The sequence below is a fragment of the Amblyraja radiata genome, chromosome 28, assembly GCF_010909765.2.
Source record: "Amblyraja radiata isolate CabotCenter1 chromosome 28, sAmbRad1.1.pri, whole genome shotgun sequence".
In the NCBI taxonomy this organism is placed as follows: domain Eukaryota; kingdom Metazoa; phylum Chordata; class Chondrichthyes; order Rajiformes; family Rajidae; genus Amblyraja; species Amblyraja radiata.
The window spans coordinates 14,285,113-14,302,759 of NC_045983.1; the positions used below are offsets into that span (position 1 = coordinate 14,285,113).

The following is a 17,647-nucleotide window of genomic DNA, read 5'->3' on the forward strand; positions in this document are numbered from 1 at the left end:
GCATCCATCCACCCTCACCCCCATTGCATCCATCCATCCACCCTAACCCCCACTGCATCCATCCACCTTAATCCCCGCTGCATCCATCCACCCTAACCCCCATTGCATCCATCCATCCACCCTAATCCCCACTGCATCCATCCACCCTAACCCCCACTGCATCCATCCACCCTAACCCCCACTACATCCAGATCCACCCTAACCCCCACTGCATCCATCCACCCTAACCCCCACTGCATCCATCCACCCTAACCCCCACTGCATCCATCCACCCTAACCCCCATTGCATCCATCCATCCATCCACCCTAACCCCCACTGCATCCATCCACCCTAACCCCCACTGCATCCAGATCCATCCACTCGGAGTCCCCATTGCATCCATCCGCCCTGAGCGCCCATTGACACCTGCCCTCCCCGCCCCGCTGACTGGCATCCATACCCCGCCCTGCTGCCGCCCCCGCCCGGCCTGGGGTGATGCCCGCAGCGCCCTCTGACACATGCTCCGCCGTCTGCCCCGAGCGCCGACTGCATCCACCCATCCACCGCCGCTCGGCCTCCCTCGGGTGGCGCCCACTGACATCTGCCCGCCGACTGCATTCATCCGCCCTGACCTCTCCTCAGGTCATGTCCCCCACTGTCGGCGGCAGTGGCTCCCCCGCCCTCGTCGCACCGGGCCGCGCTGCTGGAGCGGCCGAGGGTCCAGGCCCGGCCTTGGGCACAACGTCCCAGGCAGCCGCCCCCAGGAGGCAAACTCACCCCGCCAAAGCCATCCTGGCAGGTGCTAGGCCCCAGCCATCCGCGGCGGGAGAGGAGGGAAGTGGGGAGCGGAGTAGAGGGTAGGATAGGAGAGGTGGGGTGGGGTGGGAAGAGGAGAGTAGGGGGTTGAATGAGGAGGAAGAAGTGTGGGGTTTGAATGAGAGGAGGGCTGGGGGGGGATGGAGAATGTGGAAGGGATCTGAGACGGGTCAAGTGAGGAAATGTGAAAGCTGGGGTAGTGGGAACCCTAAGAATTAGGAAACGGAGTAGACCATTTGGCCCATCAAACCCTATGCTACCCGACGCGCATCATTTGGGCTTGGTGCTATTCTCCTGAACTGTTCCTCTATTCCATTAGTGCCCAGAAATCTATTGACCTTTGTTTTAACTTTGAACTGAATGACTGGGGTTTCACACAGTCCTGGACTGACAATTCAAAAGGTTCTTCATTCTTAGAGTGAAGGCATTTCAGTCCTAAGTGCTTGACTCTTTATTCTGAAAATGTGCCCCTTGGGTCCCTGTGCTGAAGTAACTCAGTACTTCAGGCCACAACTATGGAGAACATGGATAGGTGACATTTCAGGTCCCAAAATGAAATGTCCCCTATCCTTGACTATTTTCTAAATGGGGTGAGAATACAGAAATCGGACGGGAGTGTGCTGGTGCAGGATTCCCAAAAAATTAATCTGCAAGTCGAACCAGAGTAAAGAAAGCAAACTCAATGCTAACATTTATTTTAAGGGGGCTTGTATACAAAAACAAGGATGTAATGTTGAGACTCTATAAGGCGCTGGTAAGGCCACATTTGGAATATTGTGAGCAATTTTGGGCACCATATCTGAGGAAGTTTGTGCTGGCTTTGGAGAGGGTCCAGAGAAGGTTTACAAGAATGATCCCAGGAATGAGTATGTTAACCTATGATGAGCGTTTGTCGGCACTGGGCCTGTACTCGCGGGAGTTTAGAAGAATGAGGGGGGACCTTATTGAAGCATACAGAATAGTGAAAGGCTTGGATAGAGTGGATGTGGAGAGGATGTTTCCACTAGTGGGAGAGTCTAGGACTAGAGATCATAGCCTCAGAATTAAAGGACGGAGATGAGAAATTTCTTTAGTCAGGGTGGTGAATCTGTGGAATTATTTCCACATAAGGCTGTGAAGGCCAAGTCAGTTGATATTTTTAAGGCAGAGACAGGTAGATTTTTGATTAGTATAGGTGTCAGAGGTTATGGGGAGAAGGCAGGAGGATGGGGTTCGGAGGGAGAGATAGATCAGCCATGATTGAATGACAGTGTAGACGATGGGCCGAATGGCCTAATTCTACTTCTATTACTATGACCACACAATTTTCTAAACTGACAACCCCCATGTTATGGGGATGGTGTGTTTATAGAAAATTGCCTGTATTGCAATTTTCTTTAATACAAAGCTGCGTAATCTGGACATGCATCAAGAAATGCAGGTTGATAAAAAATATGTTTTGTATGACATAGGTCATACAAAACCATGGAATACAGGCAATTCCTGAGTTATGGCCATTTGCGTAACGAAGATTGACCCTTGCGGACTTCACAAATTACTGCACAAAAAATGTGAAATATAGAATTAAATTTACTCCAACAAAACATGAGGGTAAAAGTAAAAAGTAGGCCATTCAGCCCATTGCCTATTCCAGCCCATTGAACAATCCTATTTACTGCACTCATTTCCCCAGTGCCTTATTCTCCCACATTCCCATCTATTCTGCTACCAGTGCAAATTAGGTGTCATTTGCAGGAGCCGATTTTAAATTGGCAACCAGCATCTCTGGTGTCATAGAGAGAAATAGCCACACACACAGCTTTACAAGTCACAATCTAACCCCTGTCTCTGGAGCTGTGAGGCAGTGGTTCTACTAGCTGCCTATTTGCAGGGCTGTGTAACACACTTAGTTTATCAGTATCACCTCAATGCCTCCATATCCTCCTCTCACAATCCTATCCAGTTTGGTGTCAATAGCAAACAGTAATATCTGACCCCCTTTGCAAAATCATTGATACAGAGATTATGAATAGCTGCTTTCTGTCTGATAATTAATTCTAATTATGTGCCAGTCCATTGCACCCTATTTCATATACTCAGCAGTTACCCTGCCTTCTGCATGCATCCACACCTACCCCCTTATCTATGCTCAAAGAATCCCAACAAATTAATCAAACATGATTTCCTTTTTGTAAATCCATGCTAACTTTCCTCAGTCCTTATTCTTTGCAAGGAGTTCTCGTTATACATTCCAGCAGTTTTTCTTGCCATTGACATAAAATTAACGGGTCAACTGCAACAAAGGGTCTACGACCCAAAGCCCTGATTCTGTCTCCCTTCCCACAGATGCACCTTCATCTGCTGAGTGTTCCCAGTGTTTTCTGTTTTTTTGTTTTTAATCCATAGTTGTGTTTTCTATTTAATTTGTTTCTTAAATAAATGTGGGCTCACATTTACCACCCTCAGCAGTAGCAATTCCATAATTCATAGAATTTATCGAAGACAATAACCAAAGCAGCCACCGTTTATTTCTAATGCCACCTCGGTGACATCTTTGAGATGTAAATCGTGTGAGGGGGTGCAGAGTGAGAGGAGGGGAGATGGTAGAAGAGGAAGTGGAGTGAGCGAAGGGGGCGGGTAGGAGGGACAGGGTGAGAGGAGGGGCGGAAAGCAGGGGAGGTGGTGCGAGAGGAGAGGAAGGGGGGTGAGAGGAGAGGGTGGGTATGAGGGGACCGGGAGACAGGAGGGAGCGGAAAGGAAGGGAGATGGCACTGGAGGATGGGGAATGAGGAGGGAGCAGGTATGGGGAGAGTTGGGTGAGAGGAGGGAGGAGAAAGGAGGGGAGGTATTGTAATAATAATAATAATAATAATAAATACTTTATTGATCCCCTCAGGGAAATTCAGATGTCCAGAAGCTCCCAATCAACAAACCCACAGATTCAAAACGAACGCAGACAGAAAATACATAAAATACAATGTGGACACTACCTGAGAGCAATAAATACTTAAAAAGACCAATAATTAACAGTTAAAAATTAATAATTGCAAAATGCATCCCCCTACAGCCTAGCGGTCCGAATTATAAAATCTAATGGCTGCAGGGGTGAAGGATCTCCTGAACCGCTCCGTTCTACAGGGCAGGGAGAGGAGCCGGTTGTTGTTCCGAGTGCTCTTTTGACTCTCCAGAATTATATGGAGGGGATGCCCGGGGTTTTTCAGGATGACCTGCACCTTGTGCCTCATACGCCTCTCAAGCACCTCCATCCCAGAGTCTACTCTCCCCTCCAGCACTGAGCCAGCTCGATTAACCAGTTTGACCAGCTTCCTATTGTTTTTTGCACTAATGCTGTTGCCCCAGCAGACAACAGCGTAGAAAATAACGCTTGCAACCACTGTGTTGTAAAACATGTGCAGCATATCCTTACACACATTGAAGGATTTGAGCGGAAAGGAAAAGTGTGAGAGGAGAAGAGAGGAAGGAAAGGGGAAGGAGAGGGTAGGAGGGAAGGTGATGTGAGAGGAGGATAAGAGGGGAGGGAAATGAGAGGAATGACAGGGTGTGGGTTCTAACGTAACACCAATGAATCCTCTGTCTGTGCAGGTGGTATTGCAGGTGGAATTGAAATCTGCATCACATTCCCAACAGAGTACGTAAAAACACAGCTGCAGCTCGATGAACGTGCAAATCACCCTCGCTACAAGGGCATTGGTAAGAACTACTGGGGCAAGGGCAGTTGCTGCACATTGCCAGGGTTAGTCACAGTTTCACCGGAGATGTGGAGGAGCTGCTTTGCTCTCATCACTCTGACAGTGGGCTTCACCATGTGGCATTCGCCCACCCTGTGGTATATCCGTGGTTGCAGTCTCTGCGGAGATTCCCACCACCAGGTGTCCATACCGTGGCTTGCAAATAATAGCCACGTTCACATACGGGGTAAGGTGGTCCCAACGTCCCAACCTGGGATGTCTTCTTGGTAGATTCGCTCTGAGCACTTGCTCACTGCACCTGGTGGCATTATCCTTCCCCAGGGCCACCTCTCTGATCGGGAACATTTCTGTTTGGAATGGAGAAAGTGCGGCTTAACAGCAGTACTATAATTGAAGGACATTCCTTTAGGAAGGAGATGAGGAGGAATTTCTTTAGTCAGAGGGTGGTGAATCTGTGGAATTCTTTGCCACAGAAGGTTGTGGAGGCCGTCAATGGATATTTTTGAGGCAGAGATAGAATCTCGATTAGTACGGGTGTCAGGGGTTATGGGGAGAAGGAAAGCGAATGGGTTAGGAGGGAGAGATAGATCAGCCATAATTGAATGGCAGCTGATTGGCTTAATTCTGCTCATCACTTATGACCTATAGCCCATTACTTCAGTAAATCACCGAGACAGGTATCCGACATGTTACCTGATTCATCCGAGGGAGGGAGGGAGGGAGGAATGGGGGGGTTTGTCAAACTGGGGGTTGAGCGGGAGGGATCAAGGAGCCCCACTAATGAGCTGCTTCCTCGGCAGGTGACTGTGTTCGGGTGACGGTTCGGGACCATGGGTTCAAAGGACTATACCGAGGCCTCAGCACCCAGGTGTATGGCTCCATTCCTAAATCCGCCATCAGGTAGAAAACAAAGCCGATCCGAGCAGAAAAAGTGTGAAATGGAAAACCGCAATTAGTAGAGCAGAGATTAATAAGAGGATGTTTATAAGAACCTGCTCTGAGAAGATTATTAGCCACAAGGGCTGCATGGGTCTTCTGTGGTGGACCCTGCATGGTATAGTCCATGCCGATATTACATGGAGGAATCCCTCAGTGGAGCAGTTCTTACTGAGGTCTTGTGGTTGAAGACATCTAGGGGTGGGTGGATGGGTGGTTGTGCACATTTGTCCCTGAGTAATTTCATCATCAGTCCCTTACCTGACACTTACTGCCAGGTTGTTTATCCCTGAATGCAGGTTCAATGTATTGCAATCATCGTGTTACACGCACTTTGAAGTAGCTGGCTCTTGTATTGGGACTGAAACCCTAGTCTTGTTTTCACTCCAGCAGGGAAAATTGTTTACATCTACGCAACCAAGACCATTCTTCATTTAAATTAAAAACTTGAAGGAACAAAAGCCATGTTTTGTACCTTGACATCATAACTCACGGCATGGTGGTGCAGCGGTAGAGTTGTTGCCTTACAACGCCTGAGACCCGGGTTCGATCCTGACTATGGGTGCTGTCAGTACGGAGTTTGTACGTTCTCCCTGTGAGCACGTGGGTTTTCTCCAGGTGCTCCGGTTTCCTACCACACTCTAAAGACATACAGGTTTGCAGGTTAATTGGCTTCGGTAAAAGTTATAAATTGTCTCTAGTGTGTAGGATAGTGCTAGTGTACGGGGATCGCTGGTCGGCGTGGACTCGGTGGGACGAAGGGCCTGTTTCTGCGCTGTATCTCTAAACTAAACAGAAAAAACTCAACCCTTTACAAAGGACATCTTGCTACTTTACCCCAGTATTCAGGATTCCTTAAAACAGGTGCACTGGGTCACCTATAGGAAACTCTGGGAACCTCAGTGCTGGGTAAGCCTGAATAGGAAGACAAGAGGCACAAGGGACTGCAGATGCTGCAATCTTGAGCACAATATAAACTGCGGATCAGGCAGCATCTGTGAAGGGAAATGGACCTGAAACGTCATCTGTCCATTTCTTCCACAGATGCTGACTGACCCATTGAGTTCCTCCAGCACTTGTTTTTGCATAGGAAGAATAGAGATGACTCAATGGCGGTGGGAAAAAGGATATTATTACAAAGATCTCCATGTGAGAAACAAAAGGAAAGAGTTTGTCCTTCCAAAGCATCATCCACGTCCTCATAGGATCTCAAGAATGTTCTCAAAGGTATCAGTGTAGGAATAGGCACAAAATACTGGAGTAACTCAGTGGGTTAGGCAGCATCTGTGGAGGAAAATGGGAGGTGACATTTCGGGTGGGGACCCTTCTTCAGACTGAAGTAGGTGACGTTTTGGATCGGGATCCTGTCTATTTTCTCCAGAGATGCTGCCTGATCTGCTGTGTTACTCCAGCATTTTGTGTCTATCAATTGTAGAAACTAGCATCTACAGTTCATTTTTATTATAGGGAGCTGTGGCAGCTATTTTGTGCAGGACAAGCTCCCACAGCCAGCAGCGAGATGTGAAGCATTGCCATTGGGACGGGTGCTGCTTGACTGATGATTTCCTTGCACCTTTGTCCTGCCCTGTTTGCCCGCAGGTTTGGGATGTTTGAGTTCCTGAAGAACCGTCTGGTCAATGAGAACGGGATTCTGACTAACCAGAGAAGCCTGCTGTGTGGCCTGGGAGCTGGGGTGGCAGAAGCTGTGTTGGTGGTCTGTCCCATCGAGACGATAAAGGTAACGCTCCATCCTCACGCACAGCACCAGTTGCTGCTCTTAACAGCAAATGCTGCAAGCACAAATCAGGTCAAACAGCATGTATGGCCAGACAAACAAATGTCTGAAGAAGGGTCGCAACCCAAAACCTTGTTCGTCCATTTCCCTCCTCGGATGCTGCCTGACCCACTGAGTTCTTTAAGCATATTGTTTTTTAATTAATGTTTCCGGACGATGTTACCAGAATGCTGCTTGGATTAGAATGTGTTATCTACAAGGAGAAGTTGGACAAACTTGGATTGTTTTCTCTGGAATGGCAGAGTTTGAGGCGAGACCCAAAAAAAAAATGAAATGATGTGAGGCATAGATGGTGTAGACTGTCAGAACCGTTTTCCCCAGGGTGAAAACGACAAAGACTAGAGGGCATAGCTCTGAGGTGAGAGGGGGGAGAGTTGAAAGCAGATGTACGGGTAGTAGTGGGTGCCTGCAAGGTCTGCCAAGAGTAGTGATGGAAGCAGATACAATAGTGATGTAAAAGGTTGCAGGTTATGTTGCAGCTGTACAAAACGCAGATTAGGTCACGTTTATAGATTTGTGTGTGGTTCTGGTCACGACACTATTTGAAAAATATGGAAGCATTGGAGAGAAAGCAGAAAAGGTTCATCATTGCATTGCCTGGATTGGAGTGTATTTTCCTTTATTTGATGGGAGTCATCAGCATTATTTGCTGATGAGGAGAACGTTCCTGGAACTTCCTCTACATTACTCTAAAATCCCTTCTCTGGGTTAGTGTCGGGCTTAAAACGAGGCTAAAATGACCTTGCACAGAGAAGCAGATGCCTGGAACACTCTGCAAGAGGAAGCAGATACAATAGTAATGTTCAATAGGGATTTGTACAGACACATGAACAGGCAGAGAACAGAGGGGTATGGATCATGCACAGGCAGATGGATTGAGTTAGATTGGCATCGTGGTCTTCTCAGAAGCGGTCGGACAGAGGGCCTGTTCCTGTGTTGTACTGGAATGGATTTGATAACAATTTTGGAGTTGCCCCTTAATGAGCGGAACGCTGCAGGTTCCAAGGAGCAAGGTGGTGGGAAAACTGAAAGGATTAGTGCAGAATTAGCAATGTGAGGAAGGTATAGATTGAGAAAGGGTAAGAGGCCAGAAAGGTGGGTTTAGCTGGAGCGGGAATTCTGTATAAGGGCTCCACAGCCTGGCCTGAGGAGTTCCAGCCAACTAAACAAGCACAGAATCTAAGGTGGCAAAAGAAAGGTTCAATGTCATGTCAGACTTGGACTTCATCGTGCTAAAGATGGAAGGATTGAAGCTGAGGACTCTGCAGGGGGACTGATTAATCAGGATCACAGAGGGGAAGATCCAAAGGGATTGTGTAAAACCACTGGGGCAAGGGATGGGGGTAAAAGGGAAGTGAAAAGGTTTGGTACTGTTATTTGTTTTTGATTGTGTCCTTTCAGGTGAAATTTATTCATGACCAATCCTCACTTAATCCCAAATACCATGGGTTTTACCACGGGATCAGGGAGATTATTCGAGAACAAGGTAGGCGAGAGGGCGAGAGGGCGAGTTGTGTGAAGGGCCCAGAGCTGGTTCCTGATTCTCTCTCCCAGCTATCTCCTCCCACCTGCCAATCACCCCCTCACCCGTATCCACCTATCACTTGCCAGGCATTGTCCCGCCCCTACCTCACTCTGCCAACCTGCTCAACTTTAAAGAAGGTAGACCCTCCCCACCAGCTTCACACTAACCAGCTTCACAGTTGGCAACTATGAATCCCTCACTCCTGTATCTATCCAACAATCTGCCTATCAGGGAACCTCACCAGAGATCATCTTTTGCCGCACATGATTTGTCCGGCCTCCTTCCACTTCCCCCCCCCCCCCCCCCCCCCCCCCACTACAATCAGACTGAAGAAGGGTCCCAACCTGAAATGTCACACGGCCATGTTTTCCTGAGATGCTGCCTGACCCGCTGAGTTACTCCGACATTTTGTGTGTATCTCGAGTAATCTGTCTCATGTTTGGTCCTCCAGGATTAGGAGGCACGTACCAGGGTGTGACGGCCACAGTCCTCAAGCAAGGCTCCAACCAAGCAATCCGCTTCTTTGTGATGACCACGCTGCGAAACTGGTATAAGGGTGAGTGGCCCGGGCCCAGATCCCGTGTTCCTTTGTACGCTGGGAGTTTGCTGGAGAAGAGTGGGGGAAAGTGATGAATATATTCCTCAGCTGCAGAGAGCAGGTTGCTGGATCTTTATTCCCATTACATCCATGCAGTGGGTTGGTGCAAGGCCTTATACGGAGACTGGTGGATGCTAGAGAGAGGCACATGAACAGGGCAAGGAAAGGAGACACGAGGCTGACTTTAGACTTTAGAGATACAGAGTGGAAACAGGCCCTTTGGCCCACCGAGTCCGCGCTGACCAGTGACCCCTGTACACTATCCTACGCACAATTTACAATCTTTACCGAAGCCCATTAATCTACAAACCTGTACGTCTTTGGAGTGTGGGAGGAAACTGCAGCACCCGGGGAAAACCCATGCGGTCACAGTGAGAACGGACAATCTCCGTACAGACAGCACCTGTAGTCAGGATCGAACCGAGGTCGCCGGCGCTGTGAGGCAGCTACTCATCCGTTGCAACACCATGCCGCCACCTGGATCTTTGTCGGATCTTTGTACCCACTACATTGTTCCCGAATCCTTGCAGTGGGTTGGTGCAACTGTTTGTACAGAGAGTGGTGGGTGCCACAGAGGCCTTGAACAGGGCAAGGAAAGGAGAAGCATGGAGACACGAGACTCCTTAGACTTTAGAGATACAGCATGGAAACAGGCCCTTCGGCCCACCAATTCCTGGCCGACCAGCAATCACCCTGTACACAAGCACTTTCCTACCCACTAGGGACAAATCTACCAATGCCTATTAGCCTACTAACCTGTACCTTTTTGGAGCGTGGGAGGAAACCGGAGCATCCAGAGAAAACCCACATGGTCACATGGAGGGGGTGGAAGATTGTAACCTTTACGTGGTCCGCCCTGTTTCGACGAATGCAATCAACCCGGCGTGCACAATCAAGTAAGATCAAATAGAACAAGTTGTCCTACAGCTTTAGGCTGTGCACGTCATACACCAGAAGAAGAAGAAGTCACATGGAGAACGTGCAAACTCCGCACAGACAGCACCTGTAGTCAGGATCGAACCCAGGTCTCTGTTGTTAAAAGGCAGCAAGTCTACCGCCGTGCCGAGCCAAGGTGCAGGTGGTGGGATCTTGAGCAAAACACAAAGTGCTGTACACATTCAGCGGGGAGCATCAACTAGGGAGGGTATTTACTGGCAACATTTCAGGCCGGGCCCCTTCTTCAGACTGATTGCAGTACAGGCGATGAAAGCTGTAAAAGAGAGTTGGGGGTGGAGTGGAGGAATATTGATCATGTGCAGTCAGATGGGATTGGATTCATTTGGCGATATGGTTAGCACAGATGTTGTGGGCCAAAGGGCCTGTTCTAAAACCAGGAGTCGCTCAAGATATTAGTCACCAGGCATATGACAGATAAAATAACGATGTGAATATTTAATGATCCACACTAACTTGAGAAATTGTATAGTTTAGATTAGAGATACATCGAGGAAACCGGCCCACCGACCCACCGGCCCACCGGCCCACCGGCCCACCGGCCCACTGGCCCACCGGCCCACCGGCCCACCGGCCCACCGGCCCACCAAGTTGGTGCCAGCCAGCGATCCCCGCACACTCACACTATCCTACACACACCAGGGACAATTTACAATTATACCAAGCCAATTAGCTACAAACTGTACATCTTTGGAGTCCTCATAATAATCATAATCATACTTTATTAGCCAAGTATGTTTTGCATAATACAAGGAGCTTCATTTGCCATACAGTCATACCACTAAAAAGCAACAGGACACACAAAATACATTTTAACATAAACATCCACCACAGTGACTCCTCCACATTCCTCACTGTGATGAAAGGCGAAAGAAAAAGTGTGGGAGAAAACCAGAGATCCCGGGGAAAGATCACGGGGAGAACGGTCGGTGCAGATAAAACTGCATTGGACGTCAGTCAGGAGGGGAGTTCCCAGCCACCGGGTCTCCTTTCCTGCGGTTGCTGGCGGGCGGGAGGGCCAGGAACGAGAGTTGTCTGGAGCAGGACAGTGATGTGTTCTATGTTTGCAGGTGACGACCCCCATAAATCCATCCACCCGGTCATCACCGCTATGTTTGGAGTGAGTGCCGGGGCAGCCAGTGTCTTTGGGAACACGCCCATGGACGTGCTGAAGACACGGATGCAGGTGGGAAAGGACATACTGTGGTGAGGCCTGTCAGGGTCCAGTGTCTGCTGGACATTAGACTGCTTATAGAGAGAGTTGTGGTGCCAATGACTCCCCTGCCCAGCAAGAATATTGAACAGTAAATACTCACATTTCAAGTAAATTCTCTCCCTGCCTCTCACTCTTTCTTGTGGTTCACCCGGTGTACACCCATTCCCCATCCCAGCCACCTGCTCTTTCCTACATTAGTCTGCCATCCTCATTTCCCTATTTCCCTTTTATCCCCACTCTTTCCTACCTCCCTCCCAGTCCTCTTCCACCTATAATCAACCCCCCACCCCGGGCCGGACATTTCACTCCTCTTTTCTCCTTAACTGATACCCTTTTCATCCCCTTTTCCCCTCATGTACTCCACCCATCTGCCAATTAAATCCCACTCACTTATCCACCGATCGCTTACCAGGCTTTGGCCCGATCCCACCTCTACTCCATCTTTCTCCCCACTCATACAATCAGTTCCGACCAGAAACGTTGTCTGTCCATTCCCTCCACAGACTTGACCCGCTGGCTTCCTCCTTGTGTCTTGCTCAGGGTTCCACCATTTGCAGTTCCTTATGTCCACCCATTGAGAAGACCAGGTCTAAGATGTGGTTCCACAATAGCACTTTAATCCCCACTGAGTGGCGCCCAATACCCAGTGCCACCTGGAAGAGGAAGAGGGTGTCTTGAGCAAAGGCTACAAAGGAAATCTTCTTGTGTCCCGCCTCTGAACTGCCCCTTCCTGCACACCCTCCAAATCAGCCAGCTTGCAGATTTTGGCACAAAGGCAAGGTTGGAGTCTAACACTGAACTTTAAACCCGTGGCTTCCCATCTGACATTCTGGCTACAGACAGCCAACAGGCTCACTGGGAGGGGCTATTTGGTGTCCCCCTGTGAGTTACCCACACTGGGTACAGTGATGGCACAATGATGCAGCAGTAGAGTTGCTGCCTTACAGCGCCAGACACCCAGGTTCAATCCTGACTACGGGTGCTGTCTGTATGGAGTTTGCACGTTCTCCCTATGACCACGAGGGTTTTCTCCGGGTGCTCCGGTTTCCTCCCACATTCCAAAGACGTGCAGGTGTGTAGGTTAATTGGCTTGTGTAAAGGGTCCGGAGTGCGTAGGATGGAACTAGTGTACCGGTGATCGCTGGTTGGCATGGACTGGGTGGGCCGAAGAGCCTGTTTCCACGCTGTATTTCTAAAATAAACGAAGTGGAGCCTATTCGTACAACGGACTACAAGATCTCAAAGTGGATTTGGTCAAGGATTGAGCTCCCGCTATTGGAGGTAATTCCACAGGCTTCCCTTCAAGTTGTCATTTTCCTGCCTCCACTCCTCCCCAGAAATCTGTTCCGGGTTTTCATGGTGCTGGGCCGTGAATAAGATCCTGTCAGCAGCCCCTGCTGTACTTGGATGCCATGTGTTTGACTGTAGTGTAGTTCGCAGTCCTCCACCGCCACCTGATTGTTCATACACCCCTCTCAGGTGCCCCGCAGTGTGGTGAAACACCCACTGTAGTCTCTGGGTCTGGTGCCAGGGAGCATCTTTACAGTTGATCCCCTGCCTAGTGTCACAATGACCTGAGATGGATACCGTGCTTATTATGCCTTCATTTTTAAGTTTACATGCCTGTTTTTGAAACCCATCCAAGAACTTGTCTGTTCCTATTTCTGGAACCTCCTGCAGATATATTGCTCTCCCAGCTCTCCACATGCCTCCTGATTAGCCTCATTTCTCACCGCTCCACCACTGACAGCTCCTGCCTTCAGTCATCTCAGCCCCAGGCCTCTCCTAAACCCTTCCTTCGCTCAGCAAAACACAACGTGCCGGAGGAACTCAGCAGCTCAGGCAGTGTCTGGGCACGTAACATCCATTCCCTCCGCAGATGCCACCTGACCCGCTGAGTTCCTCCAGCACTTTGTGTTTTGCCCCAGATTCTGATCTCTGAAGTCTCTTGTGTCTCCCCTTCCTTCTCCAGATTTTGAGATCTCAAATCCAGGCCCTTTAACCAACCTTTGGTTCATTGTTGAAATATTTCCATGTTAGGCTCGGTGACTCGTTCTCATCTAATAGTGAGGCACTTCACTTTGTTACAATTACCATATAAATGAAACTAGTTTTGAGTGGATCCTTATACAGCGTATCATCTTCCGACGCAAGGGAACTGCAGCATTGTTAATGTTACTGGATTAAATCCAAATGATCGCCTATTGACCTGATGATTTCCAACGGGATTGTATTAAATCACACTGCAAACGTAAGGCAGAATACTTCAATTTATTACACAGTGCCTCCATAATGTTTGGGACAAAGACCCATCATTTATTTATTTGCCTCTGTACTCCACAATTTGAGATTTGTAATAGAAAAAAAATCACATGTAGTTAAAGTGCATGTTGTCAGATTTGAATAAAGGCCATTTTTTATACATTTTGGTTTCACCATGTTGAAATTACATCAGTGTTTATACATAGTCCCCAATTTCAGGGCACCATAATGTTTGGGACACCACAATGTCATGTAAATGAAAGTAGTCATGTTTAGTATTTTGCTGCATATCATTTGCATACAATGACTGCTTGAAGTCTGCGATTAATGGACATCACCAGTAGCTGGGTATCTTCTCTGGTGATGCTCTGACAGGCCTGTATTGCAGCCATCTTTAGCTTATTGCTTGTTTTGGGGGCTAGTCCCTTTCAGTTTTCTCTTCAGCATATAAAAGACATGCTCAGATCAGGTGATTGACTTTCCAATTGACCATTTTTTAGCTTTGAAAAACTCCTTTGTTGCTTTAGCAGTATGTTTGGGATCATTGTCTTGCTGTAGAATGAACCGCAGGCCAATGAGTTTTGAGGCATCTGTTTGAACTTCAGCAGATAGGATGTGTCTATACACTTCAGAATTCATTATGTTACTACCATCAGTTGTATCATCAATGAAGATAATTGAGCCAGTACCTTCAGGTTTGGCTGATGTCTCTAACAGTTTTATTATGGTTTCTCAGTCTCACAATGGCTTCTTTGACTTTCATTGGCACAACTTTGGTCCTCATGTTGCTAAACAGCAATACAAGTTTCCAAAGGTGATGGAAAGACTAGATGCTGAGAGCTCTCTTATACCTGCATTAAGGAGGCAATTAAACACACCTGAGCAATTACAAACGCCTGTGAAGCCATGTGTCCCAAACATTATGGTGCCGTGAAATGGGGGGGCGGGGGGGGGGGGGGGGGGGTATGTATAAACACAGCTGTAAGTTCTACATGGTAAAACCAAAATGTATAAAAACAGCCTTTAATAAAATCTGACAAAGTGCAATTTAACCACATGTGATTGTTTTCTATTACATATCTCAAATTGTGGAGTACAGAGGCAAATAAATAAATGATGGTCTTTGTCCCAACCGTTATGGAGGGCACTGTAATTCAAAACTAATGTCGCCGGGGTCATTGAAGCAGCGTGATTGTCATTAAAACCACATCTGGTTCACTTCTTCAGAGAATAACATGTGTCTATGCTCCCTGTGGATGACTTAATGCCTCTGTAATGACCCGACATTCAGTAAACATTGGCATCGATTCTGTGACCAAAGATTTCTCCGCCTGTAACTTATAATGCAGCATCGTGAGATGGATTCAGAGATGGCAGGTGTACCAGCTGGATTATTTAAACCATCCAGAAGATAAACACAAACAGCTGGAGTAACTCAGCGGGACAGACAGCATCTCTGGAGAGAAGGAATAGGTGACGTTCCAGGTCGAGACCCTTCTTCAGACCCGAAATGTCACCCATTCCTTCTCTCCAGAGATGCTGCCTGTTCCACTGAGTTACTCCAGCTTTTTGTGTCTATCTTCGGTTTAAACCAGCATCTGCAGTTCCTTCCTACACATTTAAACCATCCCAACAATCTTGAGAGGCGTTCACCCATTATATGGTCCTCAGCACCGGCCCTCCTCACCCATTTTAGACAGACACTGCTCTGAAGGAGTGCTGCAATGTTGTTCCTTTCAGATGAGGCATTATTAATCCATGTACTTTATCATGTAACACTATTGAAGAGTACGAGAGCTTTCACTGGAGTTCTGGCTTAGAGTAAACTTATCACTGTATGACTTAAACAGATGTGGCATGTCAATTTTGGTGGTTTATGTTCGTGGTTTGATTTGCACAGATAGGCTTCTGCGTTTTTTGCATTAAACTACAGTATTGCCTATTCTTCAGTCAGTATTTTGGGAGGACTTTTATTCCTTTACGGGACGTGGCTGGCATTTGTTGACAAAGTGCTTGCTAGCCCATTTCACGGAGCAGTTAATTGTCGCAGTCTTGGCTGGCCCATGCTGCCTTCATGTCTGAGGATTTAGAGTGGTTTGGTTTTGATGAATTGTATGATACAGCTTGGAAACAAGTCCGTTAACTCCACTGATCATCAGTCAAGCAGCAGCCTTCCCAATGGCCACGTTTCACTTATCTCTCTGCTGTCTCTGGGAGCTTGCCCTGAACAAAATGGCTGCACACACCTCCCTGCACTGATATAATAAGAATGAACTGCAGATGCTGGTTTATACCAAAGATAAACACAAAATGCTGGAGTAACTCAGCAGGTCAGGCAGCATCTCTGAAGACAAAGGATGGGTGACATTTTGGACCAGGACCTTTCCTCAGACTCCAGAAACATTCTCAATTATTTGATTTGCAGCAGAGTATGTAAGAGAGCTCTTAAGCTCCCAATTTCATTCCTACATTTCCAACATTTTATTGCAGAGCCTCGATGCCTACAAGTATAAGAACACAGCACACTGTGCTTATCAGATCTTTACAAAGGAGGGGCCCCGGGCGTAAGTAGCACCATGTTGATTTGACCCTTTCCTAGTTACATATTGTGTGAGTTGAAATGCCTCTAAGAGGCTGTTGCCTTGTGTGCTGCAGGTTTTACAAAGGAACGATTCCGCGCTTGGGCAGAGTGTGTCTTGACGTGGCCATTGTCTTCGTTATTTACGACGAGCTCATCAAACTTCTGCACAGGGCGTGGTAGACGGTGAATAGAAGCAGCGACTGCACCACACAGCCTCCGTCACTCTCTTTTCCTCTTGTTTCATACTCGTATGCCCCACCCCTACCTCTCCTCCACTCCCCCTCCTCTCCTCCACTCCCCCTACTCCCCTGCTCCCCCCTCTTCTCTTCCCCCCTCCGCCCTCCCACTACCCTTCCTCTCCTTGGCTCCCTCCTCTTCTCCTCCACACCCGCCTCCTCTCCCCCACTTCCCTCTCCTCTCCCCCACTCTTCTCTCCTCTCCCCCACTCCCCCCTCCACTCCTCTTCTCCTTTCCACACTCCCCCCCTCAACCCCCACTTCCTCATCTCTTCTCCACTCCGCCCTCCTCTCCCCCACATCCCCCTCTTCTCCTCCTCTCCCACACACCTCCTCTCCCCACTCCCTCTTCCTCTCCGCCACTCCCCCCTCCACCTTCCCCCTACTCCCCTCTCTGCCTCCACCCCCTTCTGCCTCCCCTCCACTCCTCCTCCTCTCCCTCCCACTACCCCTCCCTCCAACTCCTCTCTAACCCCCCCCCCCCGACTCCTCTTACCCCCCTCCCGCCCTCCCTCTGTCACCCAGTGCTGCAACAACAGACCAGCCTTTCAGCCAACACCATTTGGTGAAGAAGTGCTTCGTGACCAGGCCAACTTTAGGACAAGTTGCCATTGGCCTGGTTAGCCAAGGCCGCCTGCAAGTTGTGGGGTTGTGGGGTTGTTGGGTGTTGTGGGGATGGATCTGCTGCTGCGTTGTGTGTCGGGCAGGTGCCAACACTCTCACGTCATTTATCCTCTCTGTGCTGGGGGTTTTCATAGCAATGCTTGAGCTGTGAGCTTGTGAAGTGTTCTTGTTCTTTGACCCCTTCAGGATACTCTGCAGAGCTTGAAGCAGGGGGGCTGTCACTGAGCCAGCCTGTGAATCAGTGCTGAAACTGAACTCTGCTGGGATTAAACTGATTACCTCTTACGCACCCTGCCAGGAAAAGTAAATCCAGCCAAGTCGCCATAAAAATATATTTTTTCTTTTTAAAGAGCAGTGATTCGAGTTTGTTGTGGTGTAGTTTCCCTGGACAGTCAGAGGGCTATTTTTAAAAATATTATTACTCTCAGTTTAATT

General features: G+C 48.4%; 1 protein-coding gene across 1 annotated transcript; it reads left to right on the top strand.

Annotated features, from left to right (window-relative positions):
- The first annotated feature begins 475 nt into the window (after positions 1–475).
- slc25a1 (solute carrier family 25 member 1) lies at positions 476–16,598 on the top strand. Its single transcript, XM_033046377.1, has 9 exons — positions 476–779; positions 4,379–4,486; positions 5,286–5,385; positions 7,021–7,159; positions 8,618–8,702; positions 9,193–9,297; positions 11,364–11,479; positions 16,262–16,335; positions 16,427–16,598. Exons 1-9 carry the CDS (start codon positions 476–478, stop codon positions 16,530–16,532), a joined length of 1,137 nt encoding a protein of 378 aa, XP_032902268.1. The 3' UTR covers positions 16,533–16,598.
- The last annotated feature ends 1,049 nt before the right edge of the window (positions 16,599–17,647 follow it).